The following is an 18,323-nucleotide window of genomic DNA, read 5'->3' on the forward strand; positions in this document are numbered from 1 at the left end:
TTGATGATGTTGTCTATATCAATGTTTTGTTTGGCCTGATAATTAAAAAAGTTAATTTTATTAAAAATGTTACTTTTGCCATGTTCAATTATTTCAATATTTATGTGTATGTGTCTGTATAATGATCAGAATTTTTTTGGTGCTGCTTTTGGAGGAAGAAAGAATGGGATCATCAGAAAGGGTCATTTGTTATGCAGTTATACAGTACATTTTCATTAAAAATATGCATATACACTGTCATTCAAAAGTTTGGGTAATATTTTATAATATAAGTCTCTTAAGAAGTCTTATTCCAGAGTGACTCATTTATTATGAAATATTTCACACTTTTCCTTCTTTTTTCCTTTTTCTTATCAAAATATGTGGGGGGGAAAACATGATTTCATTGTTTTTGTTTTGACAATATGGATACTATTGCCATCCACCAGGAAAATAGCAGTACAAGTATAAGCAAGTGTTATCAACCAGTTTGATGAATTCTGTGGGGTTTTGTGGCATTAGTTGGTTTGTCTGCCTTTCCATTAGATTTACAAATTAGTGATGGGGATCACATTGTTTTTATTAAACCTAATCGTTTAATTTTTGTGAAGGCCCTGGTTCATTTAAACTACATTACAGCGCTTCCACTGCATCACATTAAAATCTCATTCAAGTTGAAACTCAGGTTTATCATGCCCACCTTTATTAAGAGAAGGAAACTATTCAGTGTGCAGTATTTACCTTCCACTTAATCAGATGTGGCTGTGTGCACCTCTGAGTAGAATGAGATTAAAGCCTCACACGTTCTCCGTGGCTCTCTAGGGTTCCTCAATGGCTCTGTTCAGGGACAGCAGGTGATGTAAGAATCGAGACTGGTAGAATGAGAAACGGGTCGACGAATCTTTGATGGAGTCTGCTGGAGGCCCAAATCACTTCCAGCTGCAGTGTGCTTTGAAGCTTTATGATCTAGCCACTCGTTCTCTTTCTCTTGCAACACACGTTTTTCTGTATCATATTGTATCCGTCCTGCAGCTCTCAGTATATTTCACTCTCTTTACAGATTTGCTGGTCGGTGCATTTGGAGTGAGTAAAGTTGTGGCCTACAGGTGAGAAAGTTTACACTTTACATAAACCATATTAATACAACATTATCAAAATGTTGAAAAATTTATATTTTTACATTTTATACAAGTACTCATGTGAAGATTTGTGACATGTGCATCATAAAAAGTTGTAATTTCGATATGAGTCATTTTTGTTTTGTGTTTCTCAGCTTTAAGTCTCAGCATTCAAATGATGCCAGTGTTATCATGAATTATAACAAATCAAAACATTGTTATACGTCAAATAATATATTTGTGTGCAGCTACACATATTTTTTCTGGCCTAAACTCACTCACAGTTTTCTAATACACTCACATGTTTTCCCCATTAGAGTGAATGGCACAGAAACCACCTGTGTTTGAGGTTTAGCTGGAAGGGAACCTGATACATATGAAGTTGTTTTTCCTCTGTTCTATGATCGTATTGAAACACATTTTTTAAATTGCATAACAGAAAATATTGAAATGTCTGGCTTCATAATGCATTCATGAAGAAATCCTTAGCTGTAGTTGACGGGAGTACAGTCAGCGAACATTATGGCATGTCTAGTCTGAGTACCCAAGACTTCGATTGGGTATTTCAGATCAGGTTTCCCTCAGAAATGTTTCAAAATAGTCCCTTTTTCCTGCCTCAAGGCCACCAAAACACACAGACAAATGAACATGTCCCAGCACACAGTCTCACACACTAGCAGTGTCTTGGTGTCAGTGTTAAAGCGATTAGCTGTCGTGGGCTCTGGTGTATTTGTGTAAGCTAACATTTCCACTGTTAATCCAGTTTGAGTGCTAGTCTCAACAGACTGAAAGTGAGACCGGAGCAGAACAGAGACTGACCTCATGTTAAGTTCTCATTTACTCAGTCTGTCTGATGTTCTATTAGAATAAGACTCTGAATGTTTAGTTTCTGTTAGTTAAATGTTTTGTAAGTGATTATGTAATACTGTGCATTAAATGTTCATTCCGTCAGAAATCAGATGTCACTGAAATAGGCGTCCTGAGAAATGACTTCAATTAGCTTTTTTAGCTAATCGAAATTCTTGTCAGTAATTTTGTATGTTCAGGTTTGCTGTTATGAGAGAGAGGTTTTGGAGAGAAGGTGTGTTGTTGAAGTTAGCAAAATGGCTAAAATCACTCGAAGCACCTTTAAAGTCAACATGAAAACAAAATGTACATTTATATTTACTTTCTTAATGCATGTTCCTGGTCTTATTGTAAACAATTCATTGGTACATTATTCTATTTTAGATTATTATTATTTTTAATTATCTTCCTTTGAAACAACTTTGAACTATCGAATATTGTTAACCAACAACCAAAAAGCTATTAGTGAACTAATATTCACATTTTCATATGAGTATCTGTTTCACACTTACATGCATGCAAAATGTGTTATGAACTGAAATTCACATTGACATTAGGTCTTGTCATTTCTTTCGATTTTTAACAGCCAACTTTAGTGGGTTCCTAATGTTCATGTACAGCTCTGAATTTAGCTTCCCATTCAAACTTATTACTGCAATCATATCATATCATATCAATTATATCAGTAATTTGTTATTTATCTTTGTAATATTATTCCAATTATATTGTCTCTCATCAATACTAGGTCAAGGCCAGTGGTCACGGTGGACGCTCAGCTGATTTTGACACCCAGAATTCTCAATCCTGAGGACAAGTCCTGCCGTATGCCCAATTCTGATGACATGGTAACCTGGTAAGTGTCAACCACATTTATCCAGTGCTAGTTACTGAAGGGTGACTCTAGTGTACTTCAAGTTCAAAAAACAAACAAACAACTTTTGAAAGTTCATGTTTTGATTAATCTATTCTAGATGAAGTGTTCAGCTGATGGGACAGTTATGTTGATCTTTAGTCCTGGTTAAGGGTAAACCAAAGCAGTCTGGGCCAAAGAGCTATGGCTGACTAGGAGGTTTTAAAGTCATGTGGTCTATAGTACCACATTACAGCAGTTTTTCTTCTCTGTGGTAAAACTTTAGTATTTCTGGAAGTCTCAATACATTCTTCCAAACCACACAAACATACACACAACCCTGCATTCTTACCCCTTTTGTGGATAGGCATTGTGTACCACAAGTAGTTTTTGGGCCCCGTGACTGTAAACATACCAGATCTGTTTGGCTGCTTGGGTTGCATGTGCCCGTGTGTTAGGGTTGGCATGGGGAAGAAAGAATTTGGAGGTTTTGGAGAGACAAACGAAAGAACTAAAGTGTGGAATTCTGCAATAACAAAAGAGTAGCTTAGTAAAATAAATGTACAAACTGTGGTTGGAAATAGAAAGACAGAGAGAAACTTTGAATCACACAGATGAACACCAAGAAACAGAACAAGCCAGGATGGAAAAACCACCACCATGGTTAAGATTGTAAACTCATGGTTAAAATTGTGTCTCGCTAGAGTTAAAAAAAAAATTATTTTTTTTTTTATATATATTATTTTGTATTCTTTCAACAGAAATTAATCAAATTTTTTTTAAATGAGAAAATTGCAAAACAGAAGTATTAATAATAATAATAATTTAAAAAAAAATAATAATAATAATCATACTACCCAGTGAAATGTAAATTTTTAATTTAATGCAATTTGTTTCTATTCTGTTATTATAATAATAGAAATATAATAACAATAGTAACAACAATAATAATAATTGTTGTTATTATTATTATCATCAACAACAACTAGTGTAATGCTTCTGTTTTGCATTTTTCAAATTTAATAAAAAATGTTATATATATTATTATATTATATTTTATTATATTTTATACAATTATATTTTAAACAGCCTACGTATGTGCATAGTGCAAAAGTGTGTTAAATGACTCATGTCAAACCACACACACAGAAGGGTGCCATTAATACTCTGAGGAGTGGGCAGTAATTACATATGGCAGATGGGCGGCAGAGTCAGAAAAGTTGCAGTGGGATCAGAGCAGGGGTCAGGAGGGGTCAACCTCCGGGCACTGGAGTGTTTGTATGTGCGCAGGCCTTGTACGTGATTATGCATTTACCCTTGTCATGGGGGAGGAGAACTAACAAGTTATTATTAAATGATGTAATTGGGGCCACTTCCTCCCTTAAATATGACTTCGGCTGAGCATTTTAAAATGCACCACTACCTGGAGGGGTCATGGCAGGGTTTGCGTGGTTAGAGCACAGTGCACAAATGCTGGATTCCATCAGGCACGGCCTCATGGGTATTTCGTGTTGTTCATGAGGCACCGCATCCAGCTGTTTATTGCTAATTTAAACTCCGACACGCTCAATGCTGGGTAAGTGTGTGTAGGGGGCTAATGGTGTGTTTCTGATTAGACATATTTGGGTTGTATGGAATGCTATGCATCAGATTGGCCCTTTGGGCCATTAAGGCTGCAGTTGTGAGTCCCCGAGCACAGATATCATTACACGTTCAACATAACGGAAATACAGTTATTGAGCACCAGCTGGAGAGGTGTGAGTGTGTTTTTATGCGCTCTCACCTTACAGCATGTGTGTCAGTGAGTTGCTTGATATGGCCTAGCATGTTTTAAATCCTCTGTCCTGGTTCTATTTGTGTTTCTTTGCAAATGAAGGGCTAGTTTTACACAAGAGCCCTGCAGCAACAGAACGGCCATCTTTAGATTCCAGTAAATTAATTGTGCGGTCCATAGCCGGGTCGTCCTGTGCTGTGTCTGGATAAAAGTATGTTTGTGTGGGTGTTTGCATATTAGACTTCATATAAATGGGCTTTTGAAATGTTATTAGAATATATAATGACAATATAGTATTTGTATGAGATCTTTGAGAAAATGAGAGAGGTTTTGTCCCTTTTTTCTGACAGGAACAGGAAGTCGCTCTTGGGCTGATCTAATTGCCACCTCTATTACCAGACTATTAAAGCGAGGGAGGGATAGGGAGATGAAGCAAGGAAAGGGCAGATGGATGAGAAAAAAAGAGGCAAATTTGATTAATTAATTAAATATTGAGGAGCACAGAGTCCCTCAGCGTTCCACGTCTCCATTCAGCTCCATGTATTAACACTCCACCTACAGTATATTCACAATCCTCTTCCTCTGATTTTTTTTTAATGCCACTTAAATGTTGTCATTGCTTTTTGGCTAAGTTATGCTGTACTAAATGTCTCTCTCTTTTTATTTCTTTCTCTCAGTCTGTCAGTAAATGTGTGTGCAAAGATCTCTGGGATTGGTATTCCTGATTATGTAGGTGAGTGCATTATTTTCTCTATTAATTGAATGCATTTTGTTTCATGTAAATGGATGTAGTCTTATCAACAAATGTCTTGAAGAAATGTATTTGGCCGTTTGTACATGTGACGTCATTATAACGGTGGAAATCTCTCTGCTTAACCTGATTCTGGAGCTTTTCAAAAAAGTGTTCAAAGCCTTAAACCAAACCAAACAACTACTAAATTAAATACAATTTTGATTCAAAGCAAAAAAATAAGTATTTCAAATAATGTTACAAGGTTACAATGTTACAATGCTAAATGAACTACAGTACACATCCCATAACGCATACACAAATCAGCTTTGACTGATTTTAAAAAAAATAAAAAATGTATACTTTTATTAAAACAAAGAAGTTTATTACTGAAATGTATATTTAAAATAAATGCTTTTGAACTTTCTATTCATCAAAAAAGTCCTGAAAAAATGTATCACATTTCCACAAAAATATTAAGTAGCACATCTGTTTTTAACATTGATAATATGAAATGTTTCTTGAGCAGCAAATCAGCATATTAGAATGATTTCTGAAGGATCATGTGACACTGAAGACTGGAGTAATTCAGCATTGCAATCACAAGAATAAATTACATTTTAAAATATATAAGAAAACAGTTATGTTAAATTTTTATATTATTTCACAATATTACAGAAGTTGTTTCAGAGTGTAAGGAGATTGACTCCATTATGTCTTTCTTATTAGAATCAGAAAGAGCTTTATTGCGTGTTATGTTTACACATACAAGGAATTTGTTATGGTGACAAAAGCTTCCACAGCACAAACAGAATGACAGTGAAAAGACTGATAATAACAGGAAATAGCAATATACAACAAATTTTTGAAGAAAAACGCAATATACAAAATAGACAATAGATGGTATTTGTGTGTACAGGTGTGTTATGTACGAATGCAAGGAAATGTAAATAAGAAGTATGGTGTGTTAAATAAATGTATGAATAATGTTGTGTATTACATGTTTATTGTAAAGTTAACTGTTCATGAGATGGATTGCCTGAGGGAAGAAACTGTTCTCATACCTGGCTGTTCTGGCGCTCAGTGCAGATGGCAACAGTTCAAAGAGGAAGTGGCCTGGGTGTGAGGGGTCCAGAATGATTTTGCCAGCTCTTTTACTCACTCTGGTTGAGTACAGTTCTTGGAGAGTGGGGAGGGTTGTACCAGTGATTCGCTCAGCAGTCCGGACTATGCGCTGTAGTCTTCTGTGGTCAGTTTTGGTAGCTGAGCTGAACCAGACAGTTATAGAAGTGCAGAGGATGGATTCAATGACTACAGAATAGAACTGTATCAGCAGCTCCTGTGGCAGGTTGAACTTCCTCAGCTGGCGAAGGAACTACAGCCTCTGCTGGGCCTTCTTGACAATGGAGTCTATGTGGAACTCCCACTTCAGGTCCTGAGAGATGGTGGTGCCCAGGAATCTGAATGACTCCACTGTTGCTACAGCAGTACACATCCCATAACGCATACACAAATCAGCTTTGACTGATTTTAAAAAAAATAAAAAATGTATACTTTTATTAAAACAAAGAAGTTTATTACTGAAATGTATATTTAAAATAAATGCTTTTGAACTTTCTATTCATCAAAAAAGTCCTGAAAAAATGTATCACATTTCCACAAAAATATTAAGTAGCACATCTGTTTTTAACATTGATAATATGAAATGTTTCTTGAGCAGCAAATCAGCATATTAGAATGATTTCTGAAGGATCATGTGACACTGAAGACTGGAGTAATTCAGCATTGCAATCACAAGAATAAATTACATTTTAAAATATATAAGAAAACAGTTATGTTAAATTTTTATATTATTTCACAATATTACAGAAGTTGTTTCAGAGTGTAAGGAGATTGACTCCATTATGTCTTTCTTATTAGAATCAGAAAGAGCTTTATTGCGTGTTATGTTTACACATACAAGGAATTTGTTATGGTGACAAAAGCTTCCACAGCACAAACAGAATGACAGTGAAAAGACTGATAATAACAGGAAATAGCAATATACAACAAATTTTTGAAGAAAAACGCAATATACAAAATAGACAATAGATGGTATTTGTGTGTACAGGTGTGTTATGTACGAATGCAAGGAAATGTAAATAAGAAGTATGGTGTGTTAAATAAATGTATGAATAATGTTGTGTATTACATGTTTATTGTAAAGTTAACTGTTCATGAGATGGATTGCCTGAGGGAAGAAACTGTTCTCATACCTGGCTGTTCTGGCGCTCAGTGCAGATGGCAACAGTTCAAAGAGGAAGTGGCCTGGGTGTGAGGGGTCCAGAATGATTTTGCCAGCTCTTTTACTCACTCTGGTTGAGTACAGTTCTTGGAGAGTGGGGAGGGTTGTACCAGTGATTCGCTCAGCAGTCCGGACTATGCGCTGTAGTCTTCTGTGGTCAGTTTTGGTAGCTGAGCTGAACCAGACAGTTATAGAAGTGCAGAGGATGGATTCAATGACTACAGAATAGAACTGTATCAGCAGCTCCTGTGGCAGGTTGAACTTCCTCAGCTGGCGAAGGAACTACAGCCTCTGCTGGGCCTTCTTGACAATGGAGTCTATGTGGAACTCCCACTTCAGGTCCTGAGAGATGGTGGTGCCCAGGAATCTGAATGACTCCACTGTTGCTACAGTGCTGTTCACGATGGTGAGTGGGAGGAGTGCAGGGGGGCTTCTCCTGAAGTCCACAACCATCTCCACTGTTTTGAGCGTGTTGAGCTCCAGGTTGTTAAGACTGCACCAGACAGCCAGCTCTTTAACCTCACATCTGTAAGCAGACTCGTCGTTGTCCTGTATGAGCCAAGATAAGTGTCGTGTCATCTGTAAACTTTAGGAGCTTGACAGAGGGGTCCTTTTCAGTGCAGTCATTGATGTAGAGGGAGAAGAGCAGTGGGTAGAGAACACATCCCTGAGGGGCACCAGTGCTGATGGTTTGGGTGCTGGATGAGAATTTTCCCAGCCTCACTAGCTGCTGCCTGTCTGTCAGGAAGCTGGTGATCCACTGGAGGTGGGCACAGAGAGCTGGGTTAATTTGGACCGGAGGAGGGTTTGGTATGATATTGTTGAAGGCCGAGCTGAAGTCTACAAACAGAATCCTCACATAAGTCCCTGGTTTGTCCAGATGTTGTAGGATATAATGCAGTCCCATGTTGACTGCATCATCCACAGACCTGTTTACTCGGAAAGCAAAATGCAGGGGTTCCAGTAAGGGTCCAGTGATGTCCTTAAGGTGGACCAGCAAACAGTCTTTCAAATTACTTCATGACCACAGACATTAAAGCAATAGGTCTGCAGTCATCTAGTTCTGTGATTTTGGGTTTCTTTGGTATGGGGATGATGGTGGAGCGTTTGAAAGCAGGAAGGGACTTTGCATAGCTCCAGTGATCTGTTGAAAATTTTAAGATGAAGATAGGGGCCAGCTGGTCAGCACAGGATTTCAGACAGGCTGGTGTAACACTGCATGGGCCTGGTGCTTTTCTTGTCTTCTGTTTCCAGAAGACCTGACGCACATCATCTTCACTGATCCGAAGTTCAGGAGGGGGGTTGCTGGAGGTGTTATTGGATCCATGGAGAGAAGGTCACAATGGGTGTGAGGTGTGAGACAGGGTTTTTCAAACCTGCAATAGAATTCATTCAAATGTCGGCCAGTTTTTGATTCCGTGCAATGCTGGGGGATGGTGTCTTGTAATTGGTGATGTCTTTCAGTCCTTTCCACACTGAAGCATTGGCTGAAAACTGGATTCTCCGCTTTTCAGAGTAGTTTGTCTTAGCCACTCTGATCTCCTTTGTCCATGTTTTTGGCCTGTTTATACAAGACTGTTTCCCCATTCCTGTAAGAATCTTCTTTGGCCTGATGGAGCTGTCTGTGTTTTGCAGTGAACCACGATGTGTCGTTGTTGTAAGTTAAATGAGTCCTGGTAGGAATGCACATATCCTCACAGAATGTATGATGTTACAGTCTCTGTGAGCTCGTCCAGATCGTTGACAGCAGCTTCAAAACACTCCAATCAGTGCAGTCAAAACAGGCTTGTAAATCCTGCTCTGCTTCATTAGTCCATCTTTTTACAGTCCTCATTACAGGTTTAGCTGATTTCAGTTTCTGCCTGTAGGCTAGTATAAGATGAACCAAACAGTGATCTTCATTCAGCCAGGTTTCTGTGAAACACAGAGCAGCACAGTTTGAAAAGTCCTTATTTATCCAGGAGAGCAGAAGAAGTTTTGTTGGGTAGAGAGCAGAGATTCGCCAGATGGATACTAGGCAGCACCATTCTAAAGCCGCACTGTGTGAGCTTGACCTGTGCTCCGGCTTGCTTCCCATACTTGCATGTCTTAAAGTGCTTGAACAGCACCACCGCTCTGCCAACTACAATGTCCAGTAAAACATCAGAATTGGGTGGTGTGTACTGGCGAATGTTCCGCAAATCATCCATGGCGAAACTTATTGTGGGAATATAACTAAAAACAGGATAAACTAACAAAAACATTAAAACAACTGTAGAGCTCCACACCGAGGCGGCCTTCTGCGACGCCATCTTGGAAGATGAAGGGAGTAGACTTTTACAGTTGACTTTTGTTTCCATGGTAACAGCAACATTTCTGATTTGTGGATGTTTCTTCATAATTGTACTTGGCAAATAAACATGGTGTTTGTGGCTTCCACATTTCAGAGCTCATGGTATATTTTGAATACCATGAATTAGGGATGCTCCGATCGATCGGCTGGAGATCGGTATCGATGGCCGATAATCACATTTTATGACTCGATCGGTACTCACCACACTTGGCCGATTTCACGAACCGATTGCAATTTGATGACGTCAACACGTGACGGCATACATGATGCGTTGGGACATAAATGATTTGGAGCAACAGTCATGTCATCACCGGTGTGGAAATGCGATGACGTTTCGAAAAACAATGAAAAATTTCCTATTTGTCTTGTATGTTTTGCATGATAATATGATGAATGGATGGTTCATTTTTAACAGCAGATTCAGTGACGTTAGAGCTGATCTGCACCTCACTGCACAGGACTGCGGCGCGTAGGTCTCCACGGCTACTGGAGCTGATCGCGGCCGCTCTAGTCAGTCTAGTCAGTGCTTGTGTTTATCAGCCAGCCGTGGCACGTTTCTGAAACTCTGCAAATTGCAGCTCTCTGCGCTGCTTGGCTAAAAATAGTCTTTTGTGAGTTGTCTCAGCGTGGAGGACGGACCAAACCTCGTCAGAGCCATAAGGGATAACGGTAACATAACACGCTGATCGTGGGCTGCTTTTAAATGAACATTTATTTATAAAACAAAATATCTTCTTTGGCCATATTAACCTACACAATAGCATTAACACAGGCTTTACTCCTTTTAAACTTTATCTGGAATGTCACCATTTCTGTCACAGCAACTTCCCGATCAGGCGAACGAATACACACACACAAAATCTTCTACCTTATGAAAAAAAATTTATTTAAAAAAATTGTATTTAATATTTGCATCATTTATGATTTATTTTATCCTCCCGCGACCCAACCGCAAATAATCAGAATGCATTTTTTATTACCCGACCCGTGGATATAGGAAAAGCAAAATATGTTTGCTGCGTAAATCAGACGGACTTACTGAAAATGCTAATTCATTCTCTGCCAGCAGGAGCTGCTAAAAAGCGGGAGAAACAGGTTGTGTACACATCAGCGCTGAGCTCACAAACGCTGCTTTATCAGGCATATAACATGCAAGTTGAAATAAAAATGACATCGAAAATTTTCTAAAGATAGTCTTCCTTCAGATATACAGTGATATAAAAACACCCGCGCCTCGTTTTGATTTTTAAACGTGCAGAACATGCTCATGTTTATTTAACAAAGCCTTTTGGAAAATCCGTCAGTTTTGATATTGTGGCGAGCGCCACAAATAAATAAATGTATGGGAAACACATCCCACAGCACAACCACCTGTGCCCAACTTCAGTCTACTCATCACCTTAACTTTAACTGCGTTTGTAGCCGGCGCCATAGCCAGACTGATAAACAAACACAGACTGGAAGTTAACTTCGGGCCAGGCGCGTATGCCCGATGAAACAGTCTATATAAAGCTTGAAGCATCAGAATCGGCATCGGTATCGGCCGATCACCATGACAAGAATTCGGTACTCCGTATCGGCTGCAAAAATCCTGATCGGAGCATCCCTACCATGAGTCAATTTCTCTGTGGAAAAATGAATGAGACTTATATAATTCTAATGTTGCACTCTATTGCACAGGTTAATAATGAAAACAAGTGATTTCATCATCCATTACACACTGTCCCATGGTGCTTACTGACATAGAGATATTTTATTGTTTTCACTTTTATGTGTTTTGCTCAGTGTGAGTTTGTGTGTCTCAGCACTCGTTGAACATCTGTATGTAAGTGGCTTCAGTAATGGCCAAAATGGCGAAGGTGCCAAACTCAGTTAAAACAACAGGCAATAAAAGCCTCTTTCCCAGCACTTCTGAATGCAGGCCTGTTAAAAATCAGTGCATATGGTTTTGGAGATGACAAAGAACAGGTGTGGCTGTGTGCATTCCTGTGCCTGTGAGAGTGTGTGTGTGAGGCACACATTTGATGGAAGCACTATTTGATTGTTGTTCAGAAGCCCTGGTCATTAACCTTAGGTAAGTGCCATTTTTACGGCCCAAACTTTTTAATTCCCGAGCAGAAATGGCATGAATTAAAGTCTGTAAAGTTGGAGCTAACAATAGCATGCCTGTCTCTCTCTTATAGCTCTAAGAATGGACCTGCAGCTGGACTGGCTGAAGCAGCGTGGAGCAGTTAAGAGGATCTTGTTCATGGACTCTCACCAGCACCAGAGAACCCAACAGTTGGTTCTGGGTCAAGGGGACCGCCAACATTGCCACAACTACTCTGTTTACCTGCGGGTGAGGCTTATAGTCCACACGCAGCACAGAATATACCTGAACTGGCCTCATTCTTCATGATAAATTCTTGTTTTATGTTCACTACAACTGAACCCATGGGAAAGTTAATTGTGAGCCAAACCAAGCTCCTAGTACAACACGGCTCATCTGGATGGAATAAGCAATGTGAGAACCCCTCCATGAGAGTGTCTCACAAAAATGAGACCAAAAATTCTGCTGGGCCTAGGTGACACAGGAATTAAACACAGTCTTAAGTGTTTCTGGGTGTTTATATGATAACACAGGCCATGGGAAATACTTTTATTTGCCAGCTCAATTTGACTGATAAAATCTCAGGCAATATGACCTATCGCTATGATATATGGCAGATGTATCCAACAAACATCCAACAACATAAGAACAGAAATTAGAAACAGGAAATTATTAAATAATAATAAGAATAATAAATTGGTTATTATTGTATATATACTGATATATAGTTATTATTATTATTATTATTATTATTATTATTATTATTATTATTATTAAATTAAATTAAATTAAAATTATTTTTTTTATTATATTTTATATTACCGGTATCACAAATTTCCAACAACAGAAATGTTCATTACTATTATTATTATTATTATTATTATAAAATTATATATATATATATATATATATAATTATTAAATAAAAATAATATAATACTTTATATATTATTACTATAATATATGACAGATGTAAAGCATAAACACCCTATAACTTAAGAACAGAAATTAGATAATTATGAATACGTAAAATGTTTGTTATTATTAGTAGTAGTATACATTTGTATACAATGATTAATTATTATTAAATACAAAAGTATATTATATATTTATTTTTACATTACATTTTATTATACATTAAGGTCACAATTAAAAAAAAAACATAGGCATGAATAGCAGTTCACAAAGAATTTGAGAAAATATTTGTGTTTGTAACAATTTGGATTTGTGCAAATAATGTGTGTGTTTTTATGCAGCAGCCTCACACTATAACAGCCTTGCAGCTTTTGTGTTCATAAGCTTTTCTTTAACAAATCCTTGTGCATTTCTGTTCAGAAACATAAACATACATTCTCATTTTCTCAAATCCTTGTAACTTATTCAATAATTGTATTTATTTTCCTTGGCTTTCTGAGGCAAGCATGTTCATACAGCAGCTGTGATTTTTCTGTCATTTAAAGGAAACAGATTGATGTCAAAGGACAAAAATAATCAAACAAGTGAAGTAGAAGAATAAGTAAAGTGAAACTAAGATGAGAGGAAGAGTAATTCAGTTGTTTGCAATCCACCTCTCTTTCTTTTTTTTCTTGCTATGTGTGTAGGATGAGGGAGAATTCAGAGATAAGCTGAGTCCTATCAGCGTGACACTGAACTACAGTCTGGACCAGAACTCCCCTCCACCTGGCCTCCAGCTGCGGCCCATTTTGGACCACTACAGCAAGACCTTCCACCATGATCAGGTCTGCATGCAACAGGAATGTTTACCATTGTTTGTGAGAAGCTGCATGTGTGCATTCATGTGCAAGTTAAATAATTCAATAAGGATGACATGCAGGGTTTAGATGAAGTGTTTTCTTTTTTTTCTTATAAAAAACATGACAGCATCTTGTTGTCTGATATAAACAGTTAACTAGAGAAAAAGTAATACATAGTTAAATTCGATGAACAAACAAAAAACGGGAAGAGAAGATATTTTTTTCCTCTCCCTTAGGCAAACATCCTGTTGGACTGTGGGGAAGACAACATGTGCATCCCAGATCTCAAACTTTCTGCTAAAATGTGAGTCAGTGGGTCTGATGCATACAGTACATGTGTGTGCCATTGGCCAATTGTTTGTGTATGTGTTTTGTTTGCAGTGTTCTAACATGTATCAGTTGTTTGTGTTTTATAGCAAGTCATTCTTTGATTTTGGCCTCATATAAGAAGTTATTTTAAATATAGGTCTGATAAATTTTTTTTTTATAGGGACCGGACTGAACTTATAATCGGGGATGACAACTTGCTTATGTTGTTCATTAATGCAGCCAATGAGGGTGAGGGGGCATATGAGGCGGAGCTTCATGTGACCCTCCCACCAGAGGCGGACTATATTGGTGTGGAGCGCAGACGTGAGGTAAACAACATTACCCACTATCCTTTTTGACTGTACATATACTGTATGTATACGCGCTTAACTCTGGTAAAACGGTGGTGTTGTGTGATGTTTGTTCCAGAGAGGCATGTTAAGGGCGGGTTTTAGAGTAGTTCTGCAGGGCTACTGACCTGAGAGTGGAAACACAGCTTGATTTTGGCCTTGCAGCTCAAGGTTCAAGGCTATTGGCTCTGCCTGGCCTGTTGTTAGCCCTAGATTTTATTTATCACGTGAGCAGAGTGAGTCGAGCTGACTGACAAGAGTGAGGTGAGACAGACGATGGCAGAAGATTGTTTAGAAAGGAAACGCAAAGGCACCTGTTTGGCAATATTTTAGATTTTGAAAAGTCTATTGACTGGAAGTTTTTTTGAAACATTCGTTTCTTATTTATTTGGTTCCACCATGTTTGCTGATTACTTTATTTAAAATTGGTGTATTTTATTTTACATCAAGGTGTGTATATGCCGTGCCTTCAAGCTTTCTTATTCGTTTTGCTAATAAACGTTCTATGTTTCTTATTTATTTGGTTCCACAGTGTTTGCTGATTTTCAGTTTTATATTCCTATTTAAACTTTGTGTAGCCTAAGTAATTTGTTATTTTATTAGGCATATATGGTGTATTTTTATTCGTTTTGTTTATAAAAGTTCTGAGTTTGACGTTGTTGTTGCTTGAATTGAATCAACGCAGAATTGCCGCTAATTTGAAAGTGAAAGTAAAATGCACACAGCACTTTTTCAAGCTATTTGAAAGCCAAGAAATCTGAGGAAAAGAGGGAAAACTCAAACGAAAAATAGCTTGATGCCAAATTGCGGCAATTCAAATGCTGCTAATTTGAAAGTGAAAGTAAAATGCACACAGCACTTTTTCAAGCTATTTGAAAGCCAAGAAATCTGAGGAAAAGAGGGAAAACTCAAACGAAAAATAGCTTGATGCCAAATTGCGGCAATTCAAATGCTGCTAATTTGAAAGTGAAAGTAAAATGCACACAGCACTTTTTCAAGCTATTTGAAAGCCAAGAAATCTGAGGAAAAGAGGGAAAACTCAAACGAAAAATAGCTTGATGCCAAATTGCGGCAATTCAAATGCTCCCCCCCCCCCCCCCCCCCCCCCCTCCCAACAGTGATACAGGTGTTGTAACACGTAGATTAACCAATGGGAATATATCCTCACCGTCACAACCCTAGTCTCAGACTCTCTCATTGCTGTGTTTAGATTATTACTCACTCGCTGTATTCTCATCTTCCAGAAAACAGCTCATGCATGAGTTTATTTTGCTCATTACAGTGTATAAATAATTTACATGTTTAATATGAATGTTAGATGCAATATAGGTCTATCTGTCTATCTATCTATCTATCTATCTATCTATCTATCTATCTATCTATCTATCTATCTATCTATCTATCTATCTATCTATCTGAGCTCAGGTCTTGTGAAATATCATATTTACTAAATAGCTTTAAATCCATCATGGTAAAATGCTAAATCTGTAATCCATTCTGACCCAGAGTTAAAAACACAAACATGAGCGCTGCAGTGTCTTTGATGTAGTAATGAGGCAGGAATGCAGTGAATGTTGATCTAATTATGGGTAAGGTTTCTTATTAAACATAGCCTAAAACATGCGTCATGTCTAGGTGTTCTCAGTAATGCATTGCTAAGATCTAACGGACTGTTTATTTCATTTCATACAGTCCTGCATTCACTTATCTTCATTCATATCTTCTGCTGTCATTCCATCATCCCGTTCGTGCATCTCTGCCTCTTCCCGCATGAGACGCTGGTGCTCTCTGGCACTGACCACAAAAGATCTGATTGCTCTATGTCTGTCAGTTATGATTTTAACAGAATTCAGTGTATAGCTGGTAATTGCAGCACGTGTTTGAGAGTGGCTCTTAACCCTTTAGAACCTAAAGCTAAAATAGGCCGTTTTCACTCATTTCGTTTTTTTGAGTATAAAATTTTAACACAATGTGGTATCTTCAAGTGTAAGGTGTCATTTTTTTTCAGAAAATGATTGGCTTTCAGGAAATTACAGTTATTGTACATTATTGTGTGTGGTGAGTTAGTAAATAGAATTGAAATAGACAAAAAATTAAAAAACGGGAAGAAATTTAACTGCTTTTTATTTAGAAAAAATCTGAAAACTCATGAACGAAAGAATCTAATGCCTCAGTCTTGAAAAAGGAACTATAATACATATATACAAGTCTTTTTGGGACACTAGATTGCACAGTTTTCACTCAGGAGACATTTGTTTTACCCCAGTTCTCCAGGCGTTTTTGGATCCTTCAATCCAGTCATTTAAATGTGGTGCTCTCTGAAGCAGTTCCTGTCTAACTGCAAACATAGTCCCACATCACATTCCTGGCACTTCCATGGGGTGCTCCTTTTGCATCGTATGCAACGACGCCGACCCATGCTGGCCCTCTCTGAAAGGTTTTGAGTGTTACTCACAGGAACAGGCAGATGATCACATCTCTCTCTCGGGCTGCCATCCAGGGGAACACCTGTGAGCTGAGCAGCTAGCAGCTCCTGAAAGTTTTGCCGTGTCATGCACTTGTCATGGTGGATGGCACACAGCTCTTTGTGTAAAATGAAGCTGTTGGTCACTGCAATGTCTAGGAAGTGCTGGAAAATTGTCATGTACCACTTCCGTGTTTTACGGTGCACAGAATTTGTTCCGAGCATCTGGTCAGAGGTGTCAACTCCTCCCATATACTTATTGTACTGCTGAACTGCTGTTGGCCTGGGAACAGGGACCTTCTCTTTTCGCCCATCCTCTGTCGTCTGCCACCTTAGCACAGTCTCCCCGCTGTACACTGTGTGGATAGTTGTGCACATGGAGACCTCCCTTGTGTCCATCCACTTCACAAACAAAAGGACATCATTTCTGATCCAGCGAATGGAGCCTCTTGGTGATCTTTTGTTCAAGGCATTTTGTTTGGTTGAGGGAACACCAACTCTTCCTTCTCGATAAGTTCCACATGTGCCAAATCCCAGCTGGTGCAGATGTCGAAAGAGGAGAGGGCTTGTGTAGAAATTGTCACAGTAAATCACATAGCCTGACCCCAGGTAGTCTCGGTTCACCAATGATGTGACAACATCAAAAGACAGGCCTTTCCCAGATGCAAATTTTGACTTCCCAGTGTAGATTTTGAAGTCAATGGTGTAGCCGTTGACATCAGCTAACACAAAAAGTTTTATGCCCCACTTAGTAGGCTTGGCCTTCATATATTGCTTGAAGGATATCCTGGCTTTGGTGGCAATCATCCTCTCATCAACAGAAATGTGCTGTCTAGGATGGTAAATAGACATGCACCTGTTCCTCATAATGTCCAATAGTGGTTGCACTCTGTGGAGACAGTCATATTCCTCTGTGCCCCTTTTCTTGTCATTTTCTGCATCTTCCATTGGATCACTGATGTGCAGATTGCAGGAGATTGCTAAGAAACGATCCCTGGACATCACAGTAGCAGGAAAGGGAACATGAAACAAAGTCTTCTTCCTCCAGAAGTCCCTCACTTTTGGTAGATCCATCACACCCATGTAGAGAAGCAGACCTATGTACTTCTTCATTTCTTCAGGGTATACATCAGCCCATGTGAATTTCCTACCCCTCTCCAGATTTCTCACCGCATTCTTGTTTGTGTTTGCACACAAGATGTTTATGACCTCTTCGTCAAAATATTGACTGAAAATATCAAGTGGAGACTTTTTTCCAAATGTGAGTGGAGGCTGCACTCCAGGTATTCTTTTAGGAGTAAACCTTGGAATATTGGGCACTATATCAGGATCTGCATCTGTGTTCCATCTACCATCATGTGATACTGGTGAGAGGCTACGTGATTCCTCAAGGCCATGAATGCGCCCCCGGCTACGGCTGCGACCACTGCTATGGCTGCGACCAC

General features: G+C 38.5%; 1 protein-coding gene across 1 annotated transcript in view; it reads left to right on the forward strand.

Moving 5' to 3' along the window:
- Positions 1 to 404: 404 nt before the first annotated feature.
- LOC107598003 (integrin alpha-8-like) overlaps positions 405 to 18,323 on the forward strand; it is a 55,645-nt gene continuing 37,726 nt past the window's right edge. The window contains exons 1-8 of the mRNA XM_016289243.1: positions 405 to 444; positions 1,040 to 1,085; positions 2,689 to 2,796; positions 5,245 to 5,300; positions 12,097 to 12,251; positions 13,603 to 13,740; positions 13,992 to 14,059; positions 14,246 to 14,393. Of these exons, the coding sequence (XP_016144729.1) occupies positions 405 to 444; positions 1,040 to 1,085; positions 2,689 to 2,796; positions 5,245 to 5,300; positions 12,097 to 12,251; positions 13,603 to 13,740; positions 13,992 to 14,059; positions 14,246 to 14,393 (759 nt within the window). The remainder of the gene's footprint in view (positions 445 to 1,039; positions 1,086 to 2,688; positions 2,797 to 5,244; positions 5,301 to 12,096; positions 12,252 to 13,602; positions 13,741 to 13,991; positions 14,060 to 14,245; positions 14,394 to 18,323) is intronic.

Source organism: Sinocyclocheilus grahami, unplaced genomic scaffold, assembly GCF_001515645.1.
Source record: "Sinocyclocheilus grahami isolate Dianchi unplaced genomic scaffold, SAMN03320097.WGS_v1.1 scaffold242.1, whole genome shotgun sequence".
NCBI classification, from domain to species: domain Eukaryota; kingdom Metazoa; phylum Chordata; class Actinopteri; order Cypriniformes; family Cyprinidae; genus Sinocyclocheilus; species Sinocyclocheilus grahami.